Genomic DNA, 14,762 nt, shown 5'->3' with positions numbered 1-14,762 from the left:
GTGGGTGATGGGGAGGAAAGGTCCATTTGGGGTCCAGTGTCAGTGGTCCTGGCCAATGTAGAATGTACATCATCCCCAGTGCGCAGAGAGCTGAACGTAGTTTACCGGCTGAGGAATTTACATTAGAGGAGTGTGGCGAGCTTCATGGCTCACAGAGAAAGTGACAAATAATTATCTTGTCTCAGATCCCACTCAGTGTCAACCTGGGTTTGATTTACTGCAAAGGCGATGGAGCCTTCTGAACTGGTTTCATACTGGACATGGAATTGGTGTTGCAGTAGCATTTCAGTGGCCTTTAAGAGACAGTCCACTACATCAATGTGGGCAGCCGCAAACCGTGACACACACTGAGGACTACAAAATGACTCAACTTCCTGTAGATCTTCATGCCTTGAACATAGTTGATAAGAACATTGTGGCTTGGCTTGACTGGATTGCACACACCAAATAAGTAAACCTAGGCTGAAGATCAGGTTCCAGGTAAGAAGGCTGTGTGAGTTGGACCAGAGATGACCTGTGAAAGTCCTAGGAAGGCAAATGAAAAGATGTTTTGGGATTTCTGCATCTGCAGCCTTATCAGTGTGAGTCTTCTGATCGCCCAGGACAAGTCTGGAGTATTTCACCACCATTGCTGACAAGATGTCAATGAGGCAACTTTAAGAATCCTTTTATCTCTGATCTGTAAGCCTAAAATCTACATTGGCTTTGGCTCTTGTCTCTACTGTAAGATGACTGAAGTCAAATGAAGTTGTCTTACCTGAGACACTTCTGAGCCATTCAGTACTAAAGTTTCTTACAGAAGGTCATTTTCTTGTTGCAATGACTTCAGCTCAGAAGGGGAACAAGCTTCAGGTCCTAATAACTTATCCACCTTCTACCAGAGTTGACAAGAATAGTGATGCTGTAGACTTGCCAGAGATTCCTTTCCAAGGTGGTGTCAGAATTCCACCTTAATGAGCCTCTCATCCTGCCAACTTTTTCCCACTTACTATATGCCCATCTTGGTATGGCCCTTAAGTATACACTCAAAATTAAAAGGTCTTTTTTGTGACACTAATTCTGTGGATAATGCCATTACTCAAAAGATTAGTGTCTGTGACTGATGCGTTGCGTTTCTCATTGCTTATGAACTGGCTGGCTTATTTAGTTAAAGACAGGGGAGTCTCTGATGTCTGCCTCAGGAATGTTTCTCACTCAGATATGTGCAAGGCAGCTACGTGGTCCTCCATATGTTTACAAAAATCTATTACTTAGAACCTAGTCTCTGTGGAGAGAGATTCTTGATTGTCTTGCATAATCTGTTTCTGAACTAGAGTCCAAACTTTCTTGCCTTTTGAATTTTTTTTATTTGGGATGTCCTCTTTAGAAGTCTGTCTTAAGACACCACCTCAGGCTATTGAAATGTTAAACCTACTATTTCTGGAGGTACCTCTTTATTTTTTTAAGCAGCACTCTGTTCATCTACATAGTTGGCTTTGGCATAGCTCTTGTCTCAATTTGCAATGTAACTGTTACTCTTCTGTTTAGGGATAACCCTTGAGCTACTTTCACTCCTGCCCAGATGGTATCTTTAGAAGAAGGCAAATTAATTAACCTGTAACCTGGTTTGGTGAGCTGTGTAGCACATACTACCTGTGAGGAACGTTTGGGATGGCCTATGCCATGAACCACTGCCCTTGGAAACAAACATGAGAGCTCGGAGGCTCTTAAACATTCAGTCCATTCTTAAGAATGAGAATCCAAACACACTATCTTCAGAAAAACAGAGCTACTACTTAAATTTTCCTTCCTATTTTTGGGTTTAAACGTGTAGCTTAATTGACTATCTGTATATGATGCAGGAAGCAGAGGTAATGGAGATATTGAAACTCTATTTTTTGCTATACGATTTTGCAACCTTAATATTAAATCGCTTTTTATGTTAAATCTTGCCATGTGCATAGCTGGTGCCAAGGGGCAGCTGCTTATTTTTTCCTTGTTGCTTCAGTCCCAGCAGCCTCTAGAAGATCTGGATGCTCAGTTGAGAAGAACCCTCAGTCCGGAGACTGTCCCAGCGACCTCTGCTCCTGCCTGTGTAAGTTTGCAGTGTTGGTGTTTAAAGCCTCTAGTTAATAGTGCTTCCTTAAGTTTTTATGCTCTTGGATAGTTGCCTTCAGAAGCAGTGTGTCAAACTCTCCCTGGTCTTTGATGCCTCAAAAGATAGTGTGTGCTGTGCAGGGAAACATACTTGTATGACTTACAAACTAGTAAGTCTGGTAGGCTTTTTAATAGACTTTCTGGCCTGTTGCTAGAGGTACCTTGCTAAAACAAACAAACATTCATTAAGAAACTGAGAGCCTTTCTGAGGATAGAGCAATATAGGAGATCAGAATAAAGAATCACATGTGACTGTCTTCTGAGTCTAAAAGAAATGATTCTGATGTACTTGAGGCAAAAGGTGCTGCTTGTGCTGAATTTTGTATTCCTTATGGCTGGCTACTAAGTAATATTTGGTCCTTAAGGAGCCATGCAGTAAGGGGTGATTGCAAATTTTAAGATGTAATATGAAAATAAAACTAGTCATTTGGAAAGGAGGTACTGTATTCAGATGAATGTAGGCTCCTACTACAGTAAATAAGAGCTTGTCTACGTGGAGGGCAGGGGGGACACCCGACAACTGGAATACCTAGCGCAAAGTAGGTATTCTGCACTAACTCCCTGTGTGGACACACTTATTCCACATCAAAGGGTTGTCTACATGGGTACACCCAGGAAAATTTAATCTGAATGTAAAGGTGTAAATTTAAAGTGAATTAGTTAAATTGCATTAAACCCCTGTGTGGACTCTCATTCAGAATGCATGTGGCCTTAATTTAAATAGCTGTTGCCCTTTAAACGTGGACCCTTAGCTATTTAATACCAACTTCCCCATGTAGATGGTACTAAAACTCCCTCAAGTTATCTGGAGGAGGAGGAGCTCTGCTGAACCATTGGAGATAAAATTTGAAAACACAAACATATATCTTTATAGTTATTGCAAGATTCACTGAGATTACTTGTTACCTTCGCCCATGGTCATTCCTTTATTCTTAAGCAAGATGGAAAAATATTGAATATTGCAGGATGCTTTAGGTAGGCTGTGAGAAGGATCAATGCAACAGCTAAAGGATTTTCTTTGTTTTTATAGCCTGTGCCAGCAATGGCTTCTACAGCGGTTACTGGAATGGCGTCTGCACCAGCACAGCCCCTGAAAGAAGGTATTTATGCTGACACTTGCCACCTCAGTCTTCTGAGGAATGTGAGTGGGCTTTCTGAACAAGAGGATTTGATGTTAAATGGCTGTCCTAAAACTGCAGGCTTTATTAGAGGAACTAGAAAGGCATTTGCTTTTGATGAAATGAACTAAAATTCTCTTACTGCAGGTTGAGAGGTGCAAGGAATATGCTAGCTTATTTGATTTTTAAAACTCTCCACAAATAAGCTAAATCAAGATTTACAAGGACTCTCCACTAAACCTACTGCTAAGGACCAATGTCAGGATTTGTGAAGTGATGCCGCCTCTCTCTCATACTATATAGTCAGCAAGAGTGAGCAGACTGTATTGCTAGTTTTGATCCTTCTGTGCCTTATCAACAGATCTTTAGGTATTTCCCTTCTTTCCACTGTGCAAAGAAGTGGAAATCTTCGTATGAGCAGTGTTGGGGAAAAAGATTTGCTTTCTGGTTTCTTTTAGAGAAGTTGAGGAGCAGACTGTGGACTTTCCAGTCCTAAATTTATATCCAGCTGCTAAACAATTAATGATGGACAGTCCTGTAAAGGTTCCAGAATGCTTCAGGTATAAAGCGCAAACATTTCAGCAAAAGGGGGAAAAAAACAACAGTGTAGCTAGCTAGCTCACTTGCTGGCTCACACTGGTTTGATAATGTATTCACTTGTAGACGAAAAGGTTTTGTGGGGGCCAAACATGTTCTCCTGCCAGTTTAGTTCAATGTACTTCACTTGCCTTTTTACAAGAGAAGAGTGCTCCTGTACTGTAAAGAGTATTTCAAAACCAGTTAAAAGAGCTAACAATGTTCTGTGAGATTTCCCTTGTGCAGCCAGTGTTTTATGGCAGACATTCAAGATTTATTACAGTAATAAAATAGTCACATGTAGGGCTGCCTGCAATAGATTCCCCTGGAAAACTGCTTTCCTACCTGAGAATACGTTCTCCATCTTGCTGAAGTTTAGTAGAATCATTTTAGTTGGAACACCATGTTGGACCATCTGCTGAATAAGGATGACAAAGCAATTTTAAAAATTTTGAATGCCAGATTCACAGTTGCACAACTGGTGTGATGGGCAGTGGTTGTATGCCCCCAATACTGGAACCAGGCTAGCCTTTGTTACAACTTACGACGCTCTCAGGGTGACCTAGTTGCATCCCAGCTGCACGTATTGCTGGAGTGCAGAGGTGCTCAGTGCATGTCCTCCTTCCTCAGCCACAGCCCCCTACATCACAGGCTTTGAGAGTAGTTGTGTAGAGCCATTATGGGCACCCAATAATTTCTTTCATTAGAGAGCTAGGTAGCTAGTTCACTAGTCCAACAGTGCAGTGCAGCTGGAGTGTGGGGGAGGGGAGTCCAAGAATCTGGCCCTGAAGATCTAAAATGAGAATATTATACTGACTAAAAATGATTCTCGGCATTTGATTTGTCTTTTAATCTCCTTTGTTCATTTCTGTATTAATATACTGGTTTAATGCTTGGGTAATCAACATTTGTCAGTGGATAAAAATGCCTAAAGGAGTTGGCCTTAACTGAATTTGCCACTATTGTCCCATTTAAACAGAAGTCTGTATCATTCACTAGTATGCTACATTACTTCATGAGTGACATGCCAGTTAATTATACCTCCAGATTACATGTATTGTATTTAAGTGCCATAATATGTTGGGAGGGATAACTATAGTGAAAACCAATTTTGTCTTTAAATTGTGGTATGGCATGGGGTACTATATAATATTTCCTGTGGGTGCTGTGCTTCAGGTGCACATGTGCGCCTCGTGCCTTTGATAGGAGCCTTTTGGTAGCAGTGCCAGTTAGGTCTACACATGCGCCCCAACTATCTTCATGCCCTGTACTGAAGGTATGTAGGGCAGTATCAGATGAAGCACCCTCAGTTCCTTCTCAACTGCCTCAGCATGAAACAGCATCTTCTGCTGCCTGCTTCATAATTAGCTGCCTCTTAGGGAATAGAATAGCTTCTAGATTTTACATGTTATTTAGGTCTTAGTTACCCCCTGTTAATGTTGTAGTTTTTGTTGAGACTTCTTCAAGAGACTCCTTTGTGGTGGTGGGGGGGGGGGAGAAGGGGACTTGAGCCTGCTTTCCTTTGACAGAACTAATTTTCTGGTTATGCCTTGCCTATGTTACCTAGATTTAAAGGTTGCCTTGCTTGCTGGGAGTCCATCCCAGTTAGTGATGGTCACTCTCACTGTGTCTGCTGCTTATGAGACACCAACATCCCACCGAAGTAAAATTTTGTTTGAGGTTTGAGTAAGTCTAGATGAGCCAGGGAGATTAATCTTAGGCTTCTCATGATGGAGTGCTCCCTTCAACCTGCCTCAGACTCAGAAACCCCGTGGTAGAGTGATCTTCCAGTGAGCACAGCGCCCCATTAACCTTTGCCACCACCTCATCCACTAGATCTTTGCGAGTGAGAACCACAAAGGATAGTACCAAAATTTCCAGAAGGAATGAGCTCCAGATTGTTTTGAACAGAAGCTTTGGACAAAAAGCCTAGGTCACCACACCAGACCTGCTGTTTCAGTGACTTCATGTCCCAGAAAACATACTACTGAGGTTCGAAGGTCTCCTCTTATCAAGACCTCATCTAAATCTGCAGGAACCTTAAAGTCCCAGCATTCCTCAGTACCAGCATGGTTGTGGTGCTAACGATCCAAAAGACTGTCAGAGAGGTCAGTACTGAACATGGGTCCTGTTTCTAAGTTGCCTGCAGTACTCCAAGTTAATGTCTCAAGCTGATCGACCGGCATCAGCGAAGCCAAGGTCATCCTCGATACCACCACCACCACTCTGTGGAGTCTTGCCAGGTTTCTGCATAGATTCACTCACCCAGTACTGCAGGAATTGATATTCTGCTGTGGCTTGTGTGTCTCAGATGAACAAGAGTCGCCTGTCAGTACTGGAGGCCTCCTGTGTCACTAGTACTGCCTGGCTCCCAGGACCCACTAAAAATGACAGGCAACCTCCCTCAAGGTCATACCTGTCTGCTCCTTCCTTGGACTGCGAGGAACTATATTCTTCAGATGCTCAAATTTCTGTCAGAGGCTTGATCGATTAGCAGCCAAGAGCTGCCTCTTCTGATGGTTTTTTTTCTGAGAGAAAAGCTCCAAGGCTCAGACAAACTCCTCATTCCTCTTGTATGATCAATCCTGGGTGCCCCCTTCTTTTCCTTATGGCTTCCTTCAGTGGGCTGCCTATAGACAACAGTTCTCTAGAGCACCCAGTTACACCCGTGGGAATGTATCAGACAACCACCACCTACTTTTTCTTGTCCCTCCAAATCAATCTCTACCCTAGGAGGAATCTTTCAAAGAACAGGAGAGAAGAAGCTGATCAGGAAGCTACTTACTAGACTAACATTTTTCTCCTCACCTGATGAGGTAGTGATGCTCTCCCCTCCCCCGTATGCTGATGATTAAGCAATTCCAAGAGGTCAGAAGAGAATTGCTGACTCCCTTTAAAGGGATTTGGAGGGGGTTCATGAGACCAGCACGAACTCTTGGACATCCTCCATTCTGCCACTTCTGTTTGGGAAGCCTTACCTATAAACAAGGCCTTGCTTGAACCTGCCAAAACAATTTAGCAATCCCCAGTTGCCATTTCTCCAACTTATAAGAGGACAGATAAAAAATATGTTCCTGCTCAAGGCACTGAGTTTTTTTCATGCACGCAGCCACAACCTAGTTCCTTGGTGGTGGATTTTGTGAACAAAGATGCTACACATAAGGACCACAAATGCCTAGACCTCTTTGGTCAAAAAAGTTACTGTTCAGCTTTGTTGCAATTTAGAATCTCCAATTATCAAGCTCTGATAGATTGCAAAATATAACCACACCAACTATGGAAAAATTAATGTTTATTGAGCAATTTCAGGTGATCATCACAGATCATTTGTTAGCCAGAACTTGGGTACAGGTCTCCCTAGACATTGCCCAAATGACAATCAGATCTGTTTCTACAGTGATTGTCATGCATCCTGCCTGCTGGATGTGATTCTCAGGAATCCAGAGGGAAGTTGTAGAGACCTTCCTTTTGATGGGCTCAAGCTCTTCAGTGAGTGCACCATTGAATCCTAGAGAGAATGCAAGTATTCAAGGGCTTCCTCAGCAACTACACACCTGCAAATAAAAGGAGATTCAGTAGTCATAGATGGTGCAGAGATCCTGCCCAGCCTAGTTCCCTGCTTATCACAGGCCTTGGGAACTGCCTAAGAGGAGACTTGGGTTCCCAGAGACAGAAGTGTGCCACCACAACTACCAAACTCATTTTTCTTTGTCACCTAAGAGTTAATTTTGATTTGGTCGAGGGTCAAGAACTGTCCTCCCTTCAGGATGTGAGGCTGTATTATTCTGCCTCCTCCCTCCCACTGTTGGGGATTCTCTCTCCCATTTCTGATTGCATGGGAGCAGGTTACTTCTGACAGATGGGTTTTGCATTTCATTTTCACTCTCCCCATCCCTTCTCAGGGTCCCATCTCATGAACATCTGCTGAGATAGTCCTATCCCTTCTCCACATGGGCAGATAACTGGTTCTACATCTCTTAACATAGAGGGGAGGAGTATTCCAAATACTTTCTGGTTCCCAAAAAGAAAGGTGAATGGAGACCCATCTTAGATCTCAGATTGTTAATCACTTCCCGAAAAACACAAGTTGAGGATGATGACACGTGCAGCAATAAAACTATCTCTAGAGCTGGAAGATGAGTTCTCAGCTGTTGACTTACAGGATGTGTGTTTTGATATCATGATGCATCCTTTTCACAATAAGTTTTTGCTCTGTGTGGTTGGCTGGGGGGATTTTCAATACTGAGTGCTCCCTTTTGGACTTTACTGCCCCCAAAGGATTTATGAAGGTTCTGGCAATGGTAGGTGTTCAATTGCAATGATAAGCAGTTGGCTCCTCAAGGGCCGCTTTCACAACAAAGTTTTTTGCAGTGAGGAAGGCTATTTCGCTATTCGACAAGCTTAGACTTCAGCTTAACAAGGAGAAGTCTATTTTGATACCTCTTTAGTGAATAGAGTTTATACAAGCCACATTAGATGCCAAAGCATCCAGAGTTTACCTACTGATGGACAGGCCTATGGCATTCACGAATCTGATCTTGCAGGTCCAAATGAGACCGCAAACAATAGCCAGAACTTGTCTGCAGCTCCTAGGTCATTTGGCAGTCTGCACCTTTGTCATGCCATGGTTGCAACTACACTACTTCCAGGAGTGGCTGAGAACTGTTTACACCCCCGACAAAGTCTGAACAAACTAGTGTCATTTTCTTCATCAGGTTGTAGATTTGTTTAATTGGAGGAAAGACCCAGGCAAGATCTGTGCTGGAGTTCCTTTTACTCTGCCTCCCTGCACCGCAGCATCAGATGCATCTCTAGTAGGATCCAAGAGCTCTTCTTCAAATGCATAGCACTCAAGGCACATGGACTGCCCTGGAATCCATCTGAATATCAACCTTTTGGAATGAAGATGGGTCTGTTGTGTGTGCAAACACTTCCTTCTCATGATGAAGGACCAGTCCATGAAGCTCATGACAGAGCCAGCATATACTATATAAGTTTGCCAAGAAAGAGAAAGATCTCCCTTTCTTTGTATAAAGATGCATTTAAAACTATAGAACTAGTGCATAGCCAATCAGACTTGTCTCTGCCTCATACTTAGTAGGCATTCAGAACATCATAGCAGACTGCTTGAGTAGATGCTTCTGCCAGGATCAGGTGTGGGAAACCAACAATCTGATTCTCAAGTGTATATTGCGTACTTGGGGTTTTCTGGAAATAGATCCCTTTGCCACTGTCAAACAAAGTGCCAGAAATTCTGCTGCAGGTTGGGGTGGGCTAAGACCTCAATCTCAGGTAGTTGCCTTCCTCTTTTCCTTGTTGATGAACCTCTTATACACCTATTCACCACTGCCACTGCTCATCAGAGTCCTAAACAGAATTAAGCAGGACATAGCTGAAGTCATACTAATTGCACTGACTTGGCCAAGGCAAATTTGGCTTCCCTACCTGATTTGCCTCACATCTTGCCCAGGACTTGAGCTACTGTGACTATTCCTGAGCTGCTAACTCAAGATTCTGGGCGTGTTCTTCACCGCAGTTTGAACACACTGCAGCTCAGTGCTTGGTTTCTAGATATTTCTCTGGGTTAGAAGTTTGAGACAGGTAGAGAAGGTTTTGTTGAGTAGCAGAAAAACATAAGCTACAAAAACTTACCTAGAGAGAAGTTCCATTATTGGTGAATTTTGTCCCTTGTTGATTCTTCCCTTTTGGTTGTGTTTCCTGTGGAGTTTAAAGAATTCAGGCCTCTCTGAGTTCTGTTAAAATTGATTTAGCAGCTATCACAGCTTTCCATTCTCCTGTTGAAGAGGTTTTTTTTGGTGTTTGCTCACTCCACATCTTCCAGATTGATCAAAGGGTTAGCTAACCTTTTTCCATATGTCAGAGAACCCACTCTTGCATGGGACTGAAACTTGGTCCTCAGCTTTTTCATGAAGCCTCCCTTTAAGCCATTAGCTGAGTGTTCCCTTTTATGCTTGTCTGTGAAAGCTGTGTTTTTAGTGGCTATATCTGCTTAGAGAATTGGCCCATCTCCCTCTACACAGTTTTCCATGAAAAAGTATCTCTGGCCACATAGCTGACTTCTACCCAAGGTAACCGTGGACTCTGATATTGATCAGGTCATTTACCTACCAGTTTTTTACCCTAATCTTCATCTGACAAAGGAGGCGGCAGCCCTTATGCTTTAGACATTAGGAGAGAATTGAATTTTTAGTTGGAAAGGACAAAATCCTTTAGGGCCTCTCCCAGGCTCTTGCACAGTTGGAATTAAAGGGGCCCCTCTTTCTACCCAAAGACTCTCTAAGTGGATTTCTGGTTGTATCCCCTCCTTCTGTGAGGCTGCTAATGTTGTCTCCTTCTAGGGTTATAGCCTATTCCACTAGATTTCAGTCTGCCTCATCACTCTGCTGAGAGGTTCTTATTGGAAAAAATATGCAAAGTTGCCACATGGTCTTTGGTCCATACCATCTCAAAACATTATGCCTTAGTACACACCTCATAGGGGAGACACTACCTTTGGGTCAGCAGTTCTGCAAAAAGTCTTAGATCAGGCTCTAAAGTATCCACCTTCTTTAGGGAACAGTGCTTGGGAGTTAAGTGAAGGTACTCCTGGAGGAATTCTGTGAACAGAATTTCACGCACGCACACCCACCCCTCCCGGCCGAGACTGGCTCCCCACATCACGCTGTGCGGGCAGGCTGCAGTTCCTGGGTTTGACAGCTCTGCTTGGTCACATGGTGCAGGCAGGCCCGCCCCCTCCCTCCGTGGTAGCTGCTAGAGCCTGCAAGCTGCACCTTACAGGGACAGGCAGGAGCAACAGCTGGGAGCTGCAGGGAGGGGCCACTGCTTTCTGGGAGAGGAGACTGAGGATTGGGTGGGAGCTTGCAGGGGAGAAGTGTGACTGGAGCTGTTCCAGGGGCGGCTGAACGGTTGAATTGTGCGTGTCCCCTTTCCTTTTCCCCACCCCTCCCCCGAATCAGCAAGTACAAGTCATCTCTGCCCTGCAGGACAGTAATGAAGCTGTGTGGAGCGGAAGCTGTGGCTGGGCTCTAGAGGCAGTGTGCGCAGGTCTGGACCGGGGGCCCAGTGCAGCCCACTCCAGCAGCGTCAAATATCTTCTCCAAGTACACACCCTACCCCTCCAGCTCCCCCCAAATACCCTCTACAGCTCCCCCTCACTCCAGCAGTGTCCTCTATTTGGGAACTTGAAACATGGTAACCCTGAGGAATTAAGGTGGTGAAAATGAGAATTGACTAAAAGACCAGAGGCAGAGTTTTTTTCCCCCCCAGGATGTGCCCTGCTGGCACATGTAACACACCCAGACTGAGGGGCCTGATAAAAGCATAACAGAGAAATAAGAACTGGGTTGTTGTACGGGTTTCTTTAACTCTCTTCTCATGGGAGAATCTTTTTTTGTTGCCTGTATTGTTACAGACATACTTGATGACAGGTATTTTGAAATAGATTACCAGAATAATTGAAACTGGTGTGATTATATTGTGGTGTTTTGACACAGAAAATATACAGAATTTTGCAGAATTGTTGATTTTTTTTTAATGCAGAATTAATTCCCCCCTTCCCCCCCGGAGTATGAAGTGGAGTACCCAAGGGTTATTGGAATTTGAATAACTTTCTAACACTGGGTATGGATAAAGAAAAGTTGCTGTAAAAGTCCAGATAATTCCATCTCCTCCCCTTTGTCCCCAAATACAAAATCACTTGTGTTAATTTTGTCCTTATTTTGTAACAGAGGACATTCTTCCTTCTCTACACTTTTTTCAAAGAAGTGAAGTTAATGAATTGACTTCTCAGTAAATTACGTAGTCTGTGGTGCACTTGGTGCCAAGCTGTTATCTTCCATTAGTTTGAAGGCATTTAGCATTTGGACTGGGTAAGGCAAAACCCTGGAGTGATTCAAAATAGAACACAGCAGATGACCCTAAGAGGCGGAATTGGAAAAGAAAGATTTAGATCAGTCCAGTGGAGTGCTCTGCTATGTAACTGGTCAATCCAGTATGAGATTGGTCCTCAGACGTTTCAGACTAATACTTTATTGGATCTAAAAATACATAAATCGAGCAGGCTGTTTTATTGTAGCTCAGTTTAGTTGAATTATTGCTTGTGATCGCTCTTCATTCCTGCACTTAGAAGTCAGATAGGAGGTTAAAGAAAGGGTGGTGAGTTCAAGTAATGATGGCATTATAGAAAGCAGACTGGGTGCAGCAGAGGGAGAAAGTGTTTGTCTCAAGTGGGAGAAAAAGATAAATGCAAAAAACTTCTCTAAGTTCTCTTCCCTTCCACCCTCTTTTTTCTCAATTTCAGCATCACAGGATGCAGAGAGCAGTGCAACAACTACCACTGCAGGAGCTGGAGTTTTTAAGATGGGACGATTTCAGGTAGGAAAATGTTACTTTGTAGATTTACTCTGTGGCCAGGGCATTGATCAAGGAATCTCACTTTTTGTTATGGCAACGCAGTAGGGCCCAGATTTTTCAAGGTATTTAGGCATTGCTCCACTCAGCATTGCAATGCCCACCTGATTTTTGGACCCTAAATATCCTTTTCAGAAGTGGTTTAGGCACATAGGTGCCTAAACCACCTTTGAAAAGGAGATTTAGTTTCGTGAACCAGTAGGGCATTGCAACACTGAGTGAAGCAGTGCCTAAATACCTTGAAGAATCTTGCCCGCCTTAATTGGTACCAGCTCCCAGCGCACCATTTTACTGGGAGGAATTGCCAGTATCGAGTCTGACATGAATTCATCTTTCTATTCATGAACTCTACTCCCAATCAGGGTTAATATCACACTTTTATTGCAGCATTTTCTGGTTTGTGACCTTGGCATTCTGAGATAACTGAAGCCTTGAAATAAGTCTTAATTATGTGTTGACTTTGCTATTAGTAGTCCAGATCTTTAAGGTTAGCCACATGATGGCTAATATGACATTGGTGCAGTCTGGTGTATCATTCTCTCTGTAAAATTTCTTCACAACCAAACTTAAAGATGTAGTTCTTGGAAGAACAGATGTGGGTGTGTATCAAACAAGCTGAGATGGCTTAGATCCAGACCAGATGACATTTAGCCTGCCTTTACCTGGAACTCTGGGATGAGTGGATATGTGGCCAGGAAAAGGAGAAGGCAACTTGTGTTGTTGCTTTCCTGTGCTCAAGGCAGCTGGTTACTCTTCCCAGTTTGACATGTTTCTGACCATAGAGGTCAGCTAGAGCCTGTCACACACATTGCTGTGAAGGGTTCAGAATGCTGTGCTCATTTAGTGTTTCCATCACTTCTAGGTGTCTGTGGCAGTGGATAATGTACTGAGAGAGAGTGACAGTAAACCTGAAGAAACTAAGCCTGTGCATTTTGAGACAAGCTCCTCTGATTCATCTTTGTCTGGCAGCAGTCCAGAGAGTACGGTTGTGAAGCAGACGTCCAATGGGACAACAGAGGCTACCACCGGTACCTCCTTCGATGTGACAGATGTTGTTTCCCAGACATTTCCTGCCATACAATTGCCATCAGAGGCTGGGCAGCCAACTAAAGTTGGGCGCTTTCAAGTGACGACAACAGACCAAGTGGGTCGTTTTTCTGTGTCCAGAACTCAAGATGAGGTCACCTGTTTGGAGAGAGAACCCCCAATGACTCTTCCTCTTTCTGTGGATTCAGAACCAGTTTCTCCTCCACCTATGACTCCAAAGAAAGAGGTGCCAGAGTTGATGGAGCCAAGGCAGTCTCCGCTTATGAATGGGCCATCATCTGATCTGGAGGCTGCCTTCCTGAGTGGAGCGGCTCAGGAACTGGATGATGGCTCAGGTAGCCCAGACTCTCTCCAACCACTGGGTTCAAAGATCAGTCTCCCCATCCAAAGCTTTAGCAACTCATTGAATTCTTCCTACATGAGCAGCGACGAGTCAGATATTGAAGATGAAGACTTGAAATCAGAGCTACGCCGGTTGCGGGAAAAGTAAGATTTCTTCTTTGAGAATGATTGTGTGAACTGTAACAGTTGCTTAGTCTGAATTTCTCCTCTGTATGGCAGGTCAGAGTGCTCATAAAGGAAAGAGGAAAAAGGACTGATTTTAGAATGAGCCTCTGTTAAATATCATAAGCCGGTTTGTTTATAAGTCGACCTCTCCTACCCTCAAGATGGATAAATAAAAATGGAAAATTTTTATAACCCATTCATAATCCGACCCTATAATTCAGGAGTCAGCAAACTTTGGCTCCCAGGCCATCAGGATAAGCCGCTGGTGGGCCAAGATGGTTTGTTTATGTCGAGCATCCGCAGGCACAGAGGTAAACCTAAGTGAACAAAGTGTCCCAGCACACCAGCTGCTTACCCTGACAGGCCGGGACAGCAACTTGTGGGAAATTTTTTGTAGGGAGAAGCTGGGAGTCAGAGGAGTAACCCCTGTGACCACCCCCCCATGATCCCAACCCTAGCCCGGGACCCCACACTCTCCCCATCCCATCCCTTCCCAACTTATCTAGGGAGGGCCAGGGGAGGATGTCTCTGGCCTGGCCACAGCCTGCTCCGATGGGCTGGGTGGCGTGGCCACAGCCTGCCAGCCCTGGATCTGCAGCTGCTTCAGAGGCTAGGGGGAGGGCGGCATGGCCAGAAGTGGAGAGACTGGCCCTGCCTCTTCCCTTCTGGCTCTGCTGGCTGTGCTGCCTCTCCTTGCACCCTCTGTTGGCGGGAGAGGTTGTGTCCCACCTCTCCCTCTATACCCGTTCATAAGCTAACCCTCTTCTCTGGTGCTTCCCTTTTTTACTAAACAAATTCGGCTTATGAATGAGTATATACGGTATTTTTCTGTAGTAATTGCCCATTTTCACATAGGGTAAAATTAGTTTACTGATAAATGAATGTGATGGTTCTTCTTCGAGAGTTGCTCATATCTATTCCAGTTAAGTGTGTGTGTGCCACATGCAC

At 44.0% G+C, this 14,762-nt stretch overlaps 1 protein-coding gene across 1 annotated transcript in view; it reads left to right on the top strand.

The window, feature by feature from the left end:
• Positions 1–14,762, top strand: part of WNK1 (WNK lysine deficient protein kinase 1) — a 179,363-nt gene that overhangs the window by 132,955 nt on the left and 31,646 nt on the right. Inside the window, 4 exon segments of the mRNA XM_030549258.1 lie at positions 1,988–2,074; positions 3,167–3,236; positions 12,151–12,224; positions 13,123–13,793. Coding sequence (XP_030405118.1) covers positions 1,988–2,074; positions 3,167–3,236; positions 12,151–12,224; positions 13,123–13,793 — 902 coding nt within the window.

Source organism: Gopherus evgoodei, chromosome 1 (genome assembly GCF_007399415.2).
Source record: "Gopherus evgoodei ecotype Sinaloan lineage chromosome 1, rGopEvg1_v1.p, whole genome shotgun sequence".
Classification (NCBI taxonomy): Eukaryota; Metazoa; Chordata; order Testudines; family Testudinidae; genus Gopherus; species Gopherus evgoodei.
Note: the sequence above shows the minus strand (reverse complement) of the source record. Positions and strands in the feature narration are given on the sequence as shown.